The 16201-nt window shown below is 46.7% G+C and overlaps 1 protein-coding gene across 1 annotated transcript; it reads left to right on the forward strand.

Annotated features, from left to right (window-relative positions):
• The first annotated feature begins 4323 nt into the window (after nt 1–4323).
• Nucleotides 4324–14017, forward strand: LGALSL (galectin like). Its single transcript, XM_030236315.2, has 5 exons — nt 4324–4463; nt 4581–4652; nt 4828–4916; nt 5383–5560; nt 8293–14017. Exons 1-5 carry the CDS (start codon nt 4431–4433, stop codon nt 8434–8436), a joined length of 516 nt encoding a protein of 171 aa, XP_030092175.1. The 5' UTR covers nt 4324–4430; the 3' UTR covers nt 8437–14017.
• The last annotated feature ends 2184 nt before the right edge of the window (nt 14018–16201 follow it).

Here is a 16201-nt window from a genome sequence, read left to right on the forward strand (position 1 = left end):
AATTGGCAATGCAGGAGCCAGTGGGAAAAAGCAGGTAACAAATGTCATGTCTTCATGGTGACATCCCTGCTCTTCTTCCCCAGCCAGCTCGTTCCTCCCACCTGGCACCCACAGCTGGTCCAGGGAACAGAGAGAGCTGTGGATGCAGTTTGGTGCCCTGTTTGCTATAAGGAGAGGCAAGCAGTGAACTGGAGGTAGCTTCCACTGTACCTGACATGAATTTATGTACATGCCCTCAGATCCTGGGGCAAACTTCAGAAAACAGTCTTCAAGACGGACATTTCTGATACACATGTGTTCTGCACCAGATGTGCAGCAGTTCTGGGTGTGACCAACCAACTCAGCCACCAGGACCACCCCATTAAACACCAGTTTACACAATCTGTTACTGGGAGCCCCAGAAAACCAGCTTCTCCAGGGGGTTCACACACAGCCAGAGCTCAAACCCTAGGGGCAAAATCCTTGACCACAATAATTCAGAGGGCAACAAGAAGCAGTGAAGCCACATGAAATAAATGTCAAGAGGGGGGTGCTGCTCCTGGCCCTGGGTTTCCTCCTCCATCCACGGGGATGTGACAGCACAAGCCTGTGAAACCACACAGGCTGCTGAACATTCCCTCCATGCTGTCCATACTGATAACTGTCACTTGTCTTTCCCACGGGTGAGCGTGGGAGGGCAGGCTCAGGGACATCTCCACCAGAAGACAGCACCCCATGGTTTGGCCTCGGTGCACAGTGCCAGAGGAACCTGTCCTCGGAATGCTTTGAAGCCACACAGCAAGAGGGCATGTACAACATCTCCTGCTCTGCTCTCCAGCCCCCTGCCCCTTTCAAACCCCTGCAATTGTCAGCACCATCCTCTCCCAAGTCTTGCCTTGGACACCCCATCCAGGGTAAATTTATGCCTGAAAAAAACCCTCTAACTGAGGATTTGCAGTGGCAAAGCTACAAAGGTAAAAAACCCCCACTATGCAACCCAAATAATTGTTTATCAGCTCTGCCATTCAGGTGTAATCCTGAAAAGGAGCATTTCCTCTGAACTATTAAACACTGGGCTCCGACCACTGAATCACATTTATTCACAGACATTCTCCTTTATTGTATTACTCAGCTTTTTCCGAGTCTTGCAAAAACCAGGAATGGGGTGCCTTGCCACCCAGAAACCAAAGGAAGCTTCCATGAAACCAGCAAACACCTCCCATCCTCTCAACATTGTCATTAAAAAAGCAAAACAAACCAGAGAGGTTCTACAAGTCAGCCTATAAACCCAGGCATGAGGAGAGTAATGTCAGTGGTAATGGGGCAAGAAAGGCAGGGTAATTATACCACACCAAATTTGCAATCGTGCTGCATTCCTTGCCAGTGAAGGCCAGCTAAGAATTAGATACACCTTTTTAAATCATCAAAGGGAGTGGCTGAAAGATACAAGGTGCTGGGATTAACATGAAGTTCTGGGTTGGCCAGTTCTCAGCAATGGCTTTGGTGGCTGGGCTGGGCATGTCATTAACTGCTCCCAAATGGTGTTCACGCCATGCCACTTCCTTTTAATCTTTATATGATTCTCTGCATATCAAGAGTCCCAGACTCCCACGGAGCTAAAGGCTGTACAAACCCAGAAATGGAAGACAATACCTATCCACAAGGTTTTTTGCACTTTGTCAACCAGACAAGTTTGGTAGCTTGTACTTCAGCACAATTTCAGTGGTGCACAAATATTTATCATGTTGCTCCAGCTACTACGACAAGGTCTACAAGCTCAGGCCCTCAAGTGTGATAACTCAAGAGCTTCCCTGCCAAGAAAGCTGTTAAAAATACTGAATGGGGGCTATTTTGTACACATGATTTAACAAGAACTACATGGGTGAGGGAACAGATTTGGCTCAGATCTCTCCTTTTTCAGAAGAACAAGTAGAGGAGCTTAGGTGCAGCACTCATCCTGCAGCTCTTTGCAGAAGGGAACCTTCTGGGAAGCTGGTTCCGAGGCATGGTGCTGTCCAGACATGGAATCCTACTCCATGGACTGCTGGGCAATGCAGGGAATCTTCTGCTGGAGAGCACCTCCCTCAGAGAAACTACAGGAGTGACCATCACACAGGCAGGACAGGGGCACACCGAGGCAGAGCTCCTCTCTGGCTGCCTCATATTGTTCATGGTATACAGAGGATTTCAGTGTCCTCCTGGACTGTTAACAGGCTAAGAGGATAACACGACACAGAAACAGACAGGAACAGGCCACCAGAGCTTTAAAAACTTATGAATGTCTTTTCTATCAAAATTTCAGAGGGCAGGTTGTTCCAGTCAATCCGTGGCCAACAAAACAAATGCTGCATTTGTGCTAGTTTTGGGAAAACAAGCCAAAAAGACAAGCACAAGGCAAAGCAGCTAGCCAAATGGACAAGTCTTGTTATTTAATTATTTTGAAATGAAACAGTTCATTTAAAAGCAGCTACAAAACAGATACATAATGATGGCCTCTCCCTTCATAAGACATCATGCTTTGGCACAAACAACTGGCTGGCCTGATTTTATGTCCAATGAATTTAATTTTATCCAACTAAGTGTCTCTCTGTACAGCAGAGAAGACAAAGGGTTCTGAAAAGAGCTCTTTGAACAATATGTAACACCATAAAACTAAATAAAAAAAAAAAAAGCTTAGGATGATTTCTGTTCTCTCTTAGACCAACAGAAAAAGAAAACATAATGCAGTTGGCATCATCATCACGGTGAGGTGAGCAACATACAGGAGGTGAAACACATCAAGCTAATTCCATTTCCACTTTGTGGTAAACTTGTGAATGCACTCACCTGACCACTGTAAAGCCAGCTGTTTCTGATGTGTGATGGTTTTGTGTACTGCAATATTTACAAATTCAATCTCCAGCAAGCTGCTTTCCCATGTGGTGATGAGACATTCAGTGTTTTGGCAAGAAGAAAACAGCCCAGTGGTTTTCCCATTCCAAAACCTGGGCCACAGGGGTGCTCACTGCCTCTGTGCCTAGCTGTGCTGGTACAGCCTGAAGAAGCCATGACTTCAGTACACAACTTCCAAGCACAAGCTTCTATGAGCCATCTCCAACTGGGCATCCAGAGAGGAAAATATGCCCAAATTACTGGGCACTACTGAAAAAATAACCAAGCGTCTAAACACTTGCACAATCTGTTCTTACACTCAGTGCCTCTTGATTTCTCAAATGGCATCACCTACTGATTGCAGGTGTTTCCCAATGGACACCATCATACTGAAACCCTAAATTTTGCAGTGACTTTGCTTTTCCCACTCCACTTTACTCAATGCAATTAATCCTCACAGTGCCTCGGAGGAGGAAGGACAATGATATTCACCAACCCAGCCCAGTGTAAGCAAGAGACAGGAAAAGCCAAGGCCCCTGTGTGAGGTCCTGCAGAGCACAGGCCGAATCCAGTTGTTGTGTCACGTTCCTAAAGGGATGCTCATGCCATCAAATCCAGTGGTGAAGAAGCGACAAGAAAGCCTTCCTCAATTCCCCACACCCCAGACCCTGAAAAGGAGAGCACGTTAGGCGGGTCGAGTCACTCCTGCCGGGGTACAGGCGAGGGTTTCCTGGCGCGGCACGAGCAGGGCCGGTGGCCGCGGGCGGAGGTGGCCGTGTTCCAGCCGAGCGGGACACCCGCATTGCATAACTCCGGCCACTGCATGTCAATGGAGCTCACGGGCACGGGCCGCCTGGTGCAATTACCGCGCCTCGCCGGAGGCTGCAGGGAGCTGAGCCGCGCTCGGCCGGGAGACTCCCCTCACCCTCGGAGATCTGACCACCGACCCCGATCGGGGTCTCAGCCCCCTGAGGGTCCTCGCCACGGGGCACGGAGGGGAGAGGGGCGGAGGTTCATTTCGGAGGGGCCGAGCAGCGGCCCCTTCTCTGGAGGAAGAGAGTCACCCAGGACGCCCGGCTCGGCACATTCCCTTCGCCGAGGCGTCCAAGCTCGGACATAAACGTGATCCCTGACATGACGGGCGCGGGGCTGCTGCGGCCCCGCCCCAGGCACCCATCACCTGCAGGCGCCAGGTGAGGGGCCCGGGCCCACCGCCGTCCCTCCAGCTCAGCGGTGCCGCGCTCGCCCCACTCGCCGAGGGACGGCCCCGCCGCCCTCCGGGGCTGCGGAGCGGAGCAAGCGGTAGCTGCCCCTGCCCCGCCCTGCCCGGCCCGGCTCCCCCTCGGGCCAAGGGCTGGGCTCCCCGCCGGGCGAGGCAGTACCAGCCGGCCACCTCCCCTCCTCCTCTTCCTCCTCCGCCTCCTCCTCCTCGCCTTCCTACTTCTGCACCGGCTCCGCTCCGGCTTCGCCGCTACCCCTGCGCCGCCGGGGCTGCCACAGACCCTCCTCCCTCCCTCCATCCCTCCCTCCCTCCCTCTCCCCCGCCCTGTCCCCAGCGCCGCCGCCACCGCTTCCACAAGATGGCGGGGACCGTGGCCGAGCGGGACGCGCTGGTGAGTGCGGCTGTGGGCACCGGGACGGGCCTGGGCACCGAGCAGGGCACCTGCGGAGCGGGGCCGGCTGGGGGGCTCCGCCTGGCCCTGTCTCAGCGCTCTCCTTTTTACCTGCAGAAAATAGAGGACGGGCATTTAAACAACTCCCTGGGATCTCCGGTGCAAGCTGATGTGTACTTCCCTCGCCTGGTAAATTACCTTTGTTTATGGTTGTTTTGGGTTTTTTTTTTCTGGTGGGGCTGGTGGTGTATTTTATTTTGTTAACCCCTTTACTGTCCCCCGCCCCCGCTCAGCTCGGGCTGCACAAGGGCGGCCGCTGCTGATGCCGAGCTGACCCTCGCCACCTTCCCCCTGTCCTTTCCAGATCGTCCCCTTCTGTGGGCACATCAAAGGAGGAATGAGGCCGGGAAAGAAGATCTTAGTTATGGGCATAGTGGACCTCAACCCCGAGAGGTAACACCTGGACAGGGCTGCCCGTGCCGGGGGCGCCGGACCCGGGGAGGGGGCGAAGCGGGGCGGCCACCCGCACGTACACACACACGCATCCGCACGGATCCCTCCTTTCGGGAAAGGATTATTTTTATCATTTTAAATATAGCATGCTGATTTCTCCTTTGACCCATAGAGGGGGCATTTCTTTAGGGGATTCAGTTTTCACTTGGGAGTCAAGGAGCATATCAAGCATATATATCTGTGTATATGTACAGATATATGCTCAAGACCATGCACACACACACATATGCATTCCATAATCATGTTGTTTGTCCCTGTTGAGCTTTCAGAGAGCTCTGAACGAGTTGAGCTGTCTTACAGCCTGTGCCACTATATGGCTTTAATAAGCTGAGAAATAAGACTGACGACATTTGGGGCTTATTTGCTTTTTTCTGGCTGAATGAGAGCTGTTCTGTTTGTGTTGCAGCTTTGGCATTAGTCTGACTTGTGGGGAGTCAGAAGATCCTCCTGCGGATGTAGCCATAGAACTGAAAGCTGTGTTTACAGAGAGACAGTTTGTCAGAAACTCTTGTGTAGCCGGAGAATGGGGGGAAGAGCAGTCGTCTATTCCTTACTTTCCATTTATACCGGACCAGCCTTTTAGGGTGAGTACCAGGATGGCCATGACTTACACCATGTCTGATAAAAGTGTCATTTGACACGAGTTGCAGCAGAACCTGACGTGCCTTTCATGAAATCACAGTGCAGCCCACACTGCTTGAGTTGAGATACCAGTTGCTGGTTTGTTTGTATCCATTGAGCTGCATGGTGATCCTGCTGCTACGTGCAGCTGCAGGCAGTTCAGATGAGGCTGTGAACACCTCACCTGGCCGCTATGACAAGTGGGAGGTTGTAATACTGTGTGATGAAGCACAACTTCCTGAGCTTAGTTTTATAACCATAAATTAAGAGGTACCTCTATGTTATTAGTGCATTACAAGTTATTACTGGAGAATGTTAATATTCAGTGGGGCTGCTGTATATATTGATGGGTTTTTTAATGGACATGCTGTTTGCAATTTAGTGCAGCTAATAAGGATCACGTTCATCCTTTGTCCTCAGGGATGTTATGTTAAGGTTGACCGTAGCTCTTCATGTTAGCAGATTAAACAGATAAGCAATAGTGGTATTCTTTTCTGAACCCTGGGATTAAATCTTCCATCAAATTTAAATCTCTAGTCACTTGAAAACAGTGTACATGGAAGTGCTGTGGTGCTGTGGCTGGACTGGGTTGACCTAGAAGCAGAGTCCCATCTGAAGCATTTATGCTTATGTGAAGATGTCTTTGCAAATCAGGGCTAACAAAGTATGTGAGGCTGCAGAGGGCTGCTTCCCTCTCACTACATTGAGGAAAAAGCTGCGTGCCTTTTCTGTGCAGCTGACCCAGAAAACCCCTCCTCCTCTCCATCCCTCTTACAAAACCTCACTGGCCCCTCTGCTAAATGCCAGTGCTATGACCAGCTGCCAAACTCTCTTAATCCTTCTTGCCCCCAAGATAATCTCCCCCAACCCCAAAAGCTCACCATCTCCCCAGATGCTTGGTGTTAAGAGGGTGTTTATATGACTGGTTTTGCTTCAAATTGGTTGCGCTCTACTTGTTTCTACAAACTCACCCTCCCATCAGAACTGGCAACACCCATTGGTGGTGTGGAAAATGTACTTGAAAAGGCTTGGAGGCTGGATCCTGCTCCATCTGAAAGGGTTCCACTGCCTTCTGCACTGGGTGGTAACTGGGCCCTCAGACGAGCCAGACAAATTACCCAGAGCAAGTTTTGTGCATGTCCCACTAATGAGAGATGATGTTACAGGACAGCAAAATTGCACATCTAGCATGGGAGACTGTAGAAGGGGAGTTATTTTGCCTTTTTTTCCTCCTTTTTTCCCAAATGCCCAAACAGAATTGAGGCTCCCAATTGACTTTGTACCTTTGATGGTCTCCATCTCAGTGAATAAATTAAGACTATTAAGTGTTCTTGCCAATTACTTGTGATCCAGTCCAATTAGCACTGTGGCGTGGCCGCAGGTGATGTGAAAAGCGACCGTGAGCAGTGTTAACTATATCTTTTACATAACAAGGCCTCAGGCAGGTACTGCTGCAGTGACACAGGAGCTCCATGGCAGCACAGCCACCTCCTTGGTACTTGGTGCGCTACCAGGGATCCAGGAGTTCCAGCTCTCCTGGACTGCCTGCTGCCACTTCTCCTGGTGCAAGTGCTCTAAGTCACTTGGTCTTTGGCACAGTCAGTTTGTCATGGGCCCTGTTCCCATTTTTATACACTGTAATAGCAGAGTCAAGTGTTTGGTAGCAGCACTTTTCACTCCGGACTTCCAGTTTCTGGAAATGATCCAGGATTTACGTGTGGCTTCCCTGAAGATTTTCTCCTTAGTGTGTCTAGACCTGGAGGTCTCCAAGAGCCTGTAAAAGTGCTCGTTTTGTGCCCTCATGTCCCAGCTTCCTGCTGGGGCAGTTCCAGCAAAGCTTAACAACAGGGCACCCTCTCAAGCCACCCCAAACATCAGGAATCTCCCAACGTGTCCAAGCTTGTTCAGCTCCAGGCTTTGTTGCTTTTCCAGAGCATTTCTGCAGGTCTCTCAGGAAGAGGTATGAGCTGTGTCCCTCCCTGATCCTGTTTGTGCCTCCTGAGAACTGTCTAGCTGAATTCCCAGCAATCCTGTGCTGCATTTCCTTCACTGCAGCCCCAGGATGGAGTCTAGTCTGACAGGGACTGTCTGCAGCCACAGGAGTGAAAGGTTTTAGTTCTGCAGCAGCTGTGTATGTGTGGGTGGGGAGAACAAACTTATATTCCCTTTCTGTGTTTACTCCCTTCCAGTAAATTAAAGGTAATGTGGAAACCATTGCAGAGGGAGCTGCCTCCTTGTGCAGGAAAAAAGAAAAAAAAAACAACAAACCACCACCAAAACGAACAACTTTATAGTCTTTTCTGCCCAGTTTGAACTGAAACCGTCACACAAGGAATGCAAGGTTTGGGTTGGAGGTTAAATTTCCTCCTGCTGTGATTAGCAGTTTGAGTCCGTTTCTGGCATTATTCCGAGACACAAAACCTCCCAGTAGCCAGTGGACTGGGTTGCAGTGTGCTTACTGCTAGGACAATGTGAGATTTGAGATTGGATTAATGTCCTTGTGCCGTAAGAGCAGATCCATCATAGTGTAACTGGTGTCAAGGGGGCAAACTGGTCTCACCTTTGTCTCTTGTGTGGCACATAAGTAGCACAATGTGCAGCTGCACCAGCGCTCTTTGAAGTGCTCTTTTTGTGCTGTGAAACAACTTCCCAGTTACACTGTGAACAGCATTCTTCAACATTTTATCTTTTGCAGGTTGAGATACTTTGTGAGCATCCCCGTTTTAGAATATTTGTGGATGGACATCAGCTCTTTGATTTTTACCACCGTATTGAAACACTGTCTGCAATTGACACAATAAAGATAAATGGAGACCTTCAGCTTACAAAATTGGGCTGAGCTTGTTAGGACTGCAGATTCCAAACCAGCTCAGGTGCCATCGTCCGCTGGAAGCAGTGACAGCCAGCTCTGGACACAGCTATGGTAGGAAGGCTGCCCTGTTCCTTTTCCGCATGCAGTTGTTCACTCCTGTGCCGATGAACCGGGCTCTGTTTTATCCTAACGAAGAGCACTGTTGGTTTATAGACATTGAGCTGTTTTTCTTGGATCAAAATAGCCCACCTGTGCTGGATAATCAAATTGGAATGGATTCAGAAAGACTTGCAGTCTCATTTCAAATCTCACAGAAAAGGCAATCTCTGAAATGCAGCGCTAAAACCGGTTACTGAACAGTAGTGATGACAAAAACAAGATTTTCTTTTGCAAATATTGTTTCTGCACTGAAATGGAGTAGTGTAGCACAACATAGGGCCATGTGCTGACGTCCTTACCCAGGGCCTGAGCCTGGTTCCATGGAAATCAATGGCAAAACTCCCACTCACTTTAATGGGGTACAATCAAACTGTCTAGTTCTTAGTCAAGCACAATTCCCACTGATTTCTATGGCATTTTTGCACAAACCTTGGGGCCTGCCCTTCTGCTGGTGTAAATCAGCATTACTTCCATAGCTCGTAATGGAATTTTGCTGATTGCCCTCAGCCACTGGTTTGGCCCATGGACTGTGCAAAAACCAACTGAGGGTGTGTGGACACAGCCTGTGTATTTTAGTCAGGGTATTTGCATAGAATGTAGATTGTTATGAGTTTTTGCACAATGTATTGTTAATACAATTTTTAAAACTTATCTGTAGTTTATTTATTTATACTCATTGTATGTATTATTAGTAAAAATGAACAATCTTAAGATTAAGAACAGCAAAGTGTAAACATTTTGAATGTACAAAATGTCTTAGGTTCTTTGGGTAAACTTTACATATCGTTCTTGAAAAACCATGTTTCCTATCGCACATTTAGTTACATTTTAATGGAGCCCTCTAGGCCCTGGGAAAACGTGGGCATGGTAGTTGGTGGGGGGGAACTCTGCATATTCACTAGACTCTGTTTTTCAGGGCTTACTAACTTTGCTGCACAGGATAGGTTTGAGTTTAGGTCGATCCATTTTAAAAACTTAAACAGCAAATTTGTGGGTTTTACTGTGCTTTCATAACCTGAGAAAAAGTTAAATTTGGCAATCTCTTCATTCAGAAAGAGAACCGGCCTCTTTCCAAGGGAGATGGGAGATTCTTTACACTTGTTTGAGAACATATTTGGCCTTTGATATGACAATTAAAACTTGTCTAGACAGCCAAGTTATTAATGCTTGAAAATCAGCTACGGCACATGAATAATAACTTTTGAAGTAGCTTTTTAAATAGTAGGTATAGCTGTATAAACACAGTCGTTGCGCTACACTATAAATGAACACAGCCACTTTTCTTGACTTTAGGACTAAATACACTTTTTTTCCTTGGCTGCTCACAGTGGACTTTAGTGGGTCTTTCTGAGTAGTTGTAATCATGATATAAACATACATTTAGGCAATTTTGAAAACACATAATATAGGGACTAAAAGACAGACTATAAAAACATCCTCTGTAGCACAGTATTTAAGAAAAAACAAAAAAAGTATCTCACAAACAGAACTAAGTTAAACCTGCAATAAAAGTGTGGTTTAAAGCAACCAGAACTGGAATATCCAAAGTTAAGGGTAGAATGCCAATGCAAAGCCTCATTTTGTGCTAATTTGGCCTGCAGTTAAGAAGCCTTAGACTCGCAAGCTGAAATTCCAACTGTGGCTCTAGTCCAAAGCCTGTTGAGGTCAATCAGAGTCCTCCGAGCATAGAAGCCTGATTCTTATTTCTTGCAAGTGCAAATCTCTTTGTAAAGCGGGGGGGGGGGGGGCGGGGGGGGTTGTTGCTGCAACTGCAGAGGAATTAAGAATCAGGCTATCACCTGTAAAATACAAGTTAAAATTTTAATTTTTAGCCTTAACATTTGACGTTCCCTGACTTTTCTTCCTACTTCCAAAATAAAAGAGAACCTATTGTTTTCCAGATGAACTTATTATCTGGTGTGTGGCTTTTAAGCTGTACATCAGATTCTATTTGTACTCCAGAATGAACTGAAATGTTCCTGTCTTGCTCTGTTTTTACTCTTTTACATTATACATAATGACTGTGTCATTTTCCATTGTATAAAGAATGCTGACAGTGTTTTGGTACAAAATATATTCTTAAAAATTATTATAATAAAAATCCAAGGGAAAGGTGCTTCTACATGAGCTATTTTTGATTTTTCTCCAGCTTGGAAATTCCCTATGGTTCCAAAGCTGAAGCAGGCAGGAGATGAATTCTGTTTGGAGAGAAATTTAGCACCCTTTGTGCCTAGTGCTTTCTCCAGCTGGCCATCCAAAGCCAGGTTTGCTGATGCAGGGCCGGTGCCTGGGCCTGGCCCGCTGGGCCAGTGGGAAGTGTAAGTAGCACCATGACCCTACAGTAGCACAGACCCAAAGGGAATCTCCCTAACAGCCCACCAGTAGAGATTCTCCCTCCATGCCTTCACTGTATCCTGGAAAAAGCATTTTGGCTGCCTTGGATTTTCACAGCCCCCACGCAGTCGCTCTCCCGCGGGGGCCGGGTGCAGCGCAGTGCCTACACCAGGGATGCCAAGGTGAGCTCAGTGCAATGTCAGGGGCATCTCTGGTGGGAGCCAGGGCCTGGTGTTCCTGCCTTGCTCCTTTCCCACCTGCTGTGCTGGGCACTCCCATTTGTTCCTGCTCCAGGAGGTTGCTCTCTGGGGAAAATGCTCTTTTGACCCTGATTCTGGTTTTGCCTTTGCATAACTCCACCAGCTGATCCTGCCCTGTTGTGGTTTCTGAGCAAGGCTTCAAGGCAAGAATGACTCTGAATCCTCTTCTGATGGGTTATGGCTTGGCTGAGAGCTCAAGAAAGGGCAGAAAGTCACAGTTAAAGAAAGCTTACACATGTATCTGCCTATCACCTGATTGGAAGCCTCTTTATTTTTCTTTAGCTCTTGGCACTACCAGGTGATGGCAGGCGAAAAAAAGGATGATGTCTGTGTAACCAAGGGCTGTTCCACTCGTGCTTGACTTACACTGGCTGATCGTGTTAAAATGCAACTGCAGAACACTTGCACATGCAGTGTAAGTCAGTGAAAACTGAGGCCTTAATTGTTTCTACTTAGTTGGACTTTGGGTCAAATCCAAATGTTTCAAATGGGAGACTGTGCTGCAAAATGTATGCCTGAATTTTTCACTCTGCACAATTTAGGGATTATTCATATCTTCATTTTGGATGTAAGCCCTAATAGACATGAAATAAAGACTGTTTCCAAATTAGGCCAGGTTTATAAAATGCTTTTCAGTAGGGAAAAGTAGTCTGTGAACCTCTTGGAAGCTGCAATTCTTCAGGACTTCAGGAGTGAATGAACCAGCCTTTGAAATCTCTGCTAAAATTTATTAGCTGAATATTTCTGTGGTTTCCTCTGAATGAGGAAGTTGATTTTGCAATGAAAGAAGTCTTGAATGGGTAAAACCCATGTGGAGTGGAAACACTCAGCATAGCTTTATTTTTCCAGAGGAAAAAGAAAAAAAATACAACTAACCAAAAAAATCACAACCAAATTATTTAATTATGTTTGGGATTGGCTGTGATAAAGCTGATTTGATTTTAAAAAAAACAAAACTAGGTTATTGCCTGCTCAGAAAGAGCCTTGAAATATTTCAGTGTCATGTGAGGTAGTCTGTCTAAACATATTTCACACAAACGCTTTTTCACAGGCAACTTGTTAAAACTGTTACAAAATACCTTCTTTTTGTGTCACAGTTAGAAATGTTTGCCCCACCTTGAAAGAACATTTTGTACTAAATATTAATATGTTGTCTATGAGAACTTGCACTAGCATATTATACTGTCCCTCCCTCCCTGGCTAGTTTGAGCAGAAACAGGCTTAATATTACTAAACCGGTTGAATGTGACATGTTCTTGAAGCCTAGCATCTTTCTCAAGAGCTGTTTTGAGTAAACAGCCTGAAAACCAAAGGGAGAGCCTGAATCACTATTCTGCTGTGACAGCTTTCCACCCTTGTCACTCTCCTGAGGCTGAGACTGAAGCCTGGAGATTTTCCACACAGGGAGCAGCACTGAGATTTTTATCTTCGGCTTTGAAACACTTCACTGTGGAGGAAACAAGGCCAGAGTGGCCGCGGAGCCCATGAGCTTGGTAGTGAGGCTGGGGTAGCATGATGTGCTGTAGTCCTAAGAGAGCAGGAGTTCAAAGGGCATTAGAGGGCACTTCAGGGCCAGACAAGGGCACAGGCTATGGAGATGCAGGGCAGCTTCCCAGGGATGGGCTTTTCCCACATTTTTAGCTGCCACCTTCTGCAGCTCCCTACCAGGGCTTGTGGCAAAAAACCAGCATTGCTTACAATCCAAGCTTGGACAGCATGGATTGATTGGTTCATGTTCCTACTCGCCTGATGTAAAAGAAGCTCCCAAATAAATAACAGGAGAATGTAGGAGTAGCCACACCACTAAGGTATTTTTCCCCACAGACATGGAAGCAGGATATCTGATGTGGGGCTCATTTGGCCTCCTATCCACAGGAAATGCTCCCCCCAGAGAGCTCCAGCACTGTTTTCTGAACTGAGGCTGCACAGAGACCTTTCCATGCAGAAAACTGCAGAACAATTCTGCTGAGCCAGTTAGCAACCTCCCAGCACCCCTGGAGTTGATGTGACAATGTAAGGAACAAGAGTCAGGGGCTGAAGGCAGCCTCAAATGTCTGCTGTGAAAAGCACAGAAGTAAGGAAGAAAAGCTTACGCCAGTGTAGGAACAGTAAGTGACCTGGTGAGGGGTTTTGTAATCATGGTATTGTTCTGAATTTCTCACATCAGAAAGCACACAGGTGAAAGTCACTTTGCAATGAATGGTGCACAGGGTTAGAACCAAGGCCAACCCAAACAGGGAGGAAAAGAAATGAGCTGCAGACGCCTTATCTGGCTTTGATACGCCCTCCCAGCTCCTCCCAGCAATCACTGCTGCAATGAACATAGACCATTACTACAACAAGGAGATTCAGCAGCATGTGCAAGATCAAAATAATAAACTCCTGTTTGCCACAGGTCCTCCCTAGCTCCTGTTGCTAGGCCTCTCTATCTGTCTGTCAACAAATAGCTATGTCCTTCTGCTTTTAAAATCCATGTCAAAAATCCCTTTGACTTTCATGGAAATAGGTCCCTAAGAAAAGAGTTATTTCTAGCTCTCACTCTCCAGTTATTTTCAGCTGGGGCATACTCTAAAACTGAGTTTATTTTTAAGCCTGAATAGAGGACTATTTCTGACTGCATTATACACTGGATAGAGTCAACAGGAAGCACAGCCTCTCTCTGCTGCAGGAGCACTAGTGTCACAGTTCGCTGGTGAAATGTCTTGTATTCATTATTTTTGATTTTCAAAAAATGAGAGTGTGCACAAAACGACTGGGCAATAACAGTAGTATGTATCATTCACCACAGATCTATTTTTATGTGTTGTGCTGATTTCATAATGAACTTTTAATAACAATAAAACATGAAATCTTCACTAGGTTGTTCTGTCTTTTATCTGAGCTATCAATGCTCATTACATACCCTCTTGACTTCTTTAACTTCTGGCTTTTTTATCTCCTGACTGTTTTTCAGACTCTTCTCCTCGTTAGACTGTAGTGTGGAACTTAAGAATGAGACGTGCAGCTTTGGTAGCAGCTTGTGCAAAATTGCTTTACAGTTTAAATGCACCATGCGGAACAATCAAATAACTTAATTAGAGGGGAAAACAGCTTGCTGACTCTTGCAAGAATCCTGGTGACATCACTGGGCAGTGTAAGCCTCAGGAGTTAACAGGCACGACTCAGAGCCAGAGGCACAGGTCACTGATCACTTCTGCACAGGGTGAAACAGCAGTGTAACTCACACGTGTTTTATCTCACTCTGGTGGGGCTGGATTCATGGGTCAGTGTTACAGGGTGAGTAAAACCACCAGATCAGCTCCAGAGGCACATTATTATGAGATCCACTCATAATGTTTCACTTTTTGGCATCACCTTAAGTAATGTTCACATTGGCCTGACTGAGTGCAAGAGGAAACTTTTAGGTTTCAGCTTCTCTCAGTTAAAGTTATTGGAAAAATTCTGTGTGACCCAAGTGGGTAAGGGATTATGCTCTACAGCCTCTTGTGGCTGTAAAACACAGGGGCGGTTTTCTGAGGAAAACCTCAAAATTCAAGCAGTACTAAAGTGCAGATTAACAGGATTTGAATACATCCAGTTCTGTGGTTTTTCTGCCAATAAAATGACTGATTCAGATGCTGCACAGAAGTTCATCCTAGCTCTAAGTCACAAGTATTAATCTGTGGCCATCCCTGCTCAAAGCCAGACAGGGACTGGACCTTTGCTTACTGCACACAACCCTAAGAAGGAATATGTTGACATCTGGAGAATCTGAGATAAAACACAGCATTTGGTATCTTCAATGCAAACCAGAAATGGCTGTTAATGGTACAAAAGCATCATCTAGACACACCATGCACCAGAAGCACTGCACCTGCAGAAGTGCCTGGAAGGATATACATTAAATTTCACCACTTGCATGAGCTAACTCCCATGCCCTCCTACAGAGGCCCTTGGAAGGCTCTGGTTTGACCTGTAATACTAAAGTGAACTACAGGCATGTTTTGGGGGGAAGAGAAGAGGCGAGAAGGACACCTGATGTGGCAAGAGCCATGTGTACTTCTCTCCTGTTCACATGAGTACTACAGACACCTCACAGCTGGGCCTCCTTTTGGTGGAGTGTTGCTGAGCTTCAAGTGAAGCCAATTCATGTTGAGGGATTTACTCACAGGAATACCACCAATATGACTCTTTGCTACCATGCACTTGATTTTATTTTTAAATTATGACTTTCACCACTTTTCTAAGAATTGAGGCTGGCTCTGAAACATCACGTCAGCTCCAGCATGCTTCAGAAGTTACACGTTTCTTATCCTGTTGAGGTTTTGAGGCTTCAGTTTCCTGACCGGTGCCTAGACCAGGGCTGTGATACCAGGAGGGGTTATTCCGTGAAAGACCCCAAGAAGGAGGTGTCTTTCAGCAGCTCTCTTTCCCAGCAGGCAGAAGGCTGCTCTCTGTCTCAGGGATAAGAAGCGACAGCAAACCAGAGCTATGCTGACTCCTGCTTGGCAGAGCAGGGCTTCCTTGTGACTCTGAAAGGCAGGAACAAAAGCCTGGTTAATCAGAAAAACTCCACTGAAGCTGAACAGTAGCTCGAAGCAGCAGAGAAAAGCAGGATTTCAGGACTAAGCAATCTGATACTAACAGCAGAGCCATGGGCAGGAGTTGCTTCAATGGAGCAGAGAGGTAAAGCTCCATTCTTGTAGGGCAGTCTCTTGCCAAGCATGGACAGAGGTGCTGGAGGTTTCTGACAGTGCTCAGTGGCTCTGCCTTCGCCTGGCTCCAAAAACCCCTTTGATGGGCGAAAAGCCAGTGCTGACAGTGTTGTAATGTATGACCAGCTCCAGTAGCAGCTCCAGCTCTGCATGCTCCAAGAGGCAGCAAGGATTCTTTCCTGGCTGCTCTCTAAGAAGTTTTCTGATCAGTGGGAAAGATAATGGCTGTCTAAGAGAGATCCAGACCAAAACTAAGGACAGAATATGGCTCTAGGTAGAAAAAAACACTCTCGGGAAAGTAACAGATTACAACCAGACTACAACCTCTAGTGGAAAACAAAGTAT

The sequence above is a fragment of the Serinus canaria genome, chromosome 3 (assembly GCF_022539315.1).
Source record: "Serinus canaria isolate serCan28SL12 chromosome 3, serCan2020, whole genome shotgun sequence".
NCBI lineage: Eukaryota > Metazoa > Chordata > Aves > Passeriformes > Fringillidae > Serinus > Serinus canaria.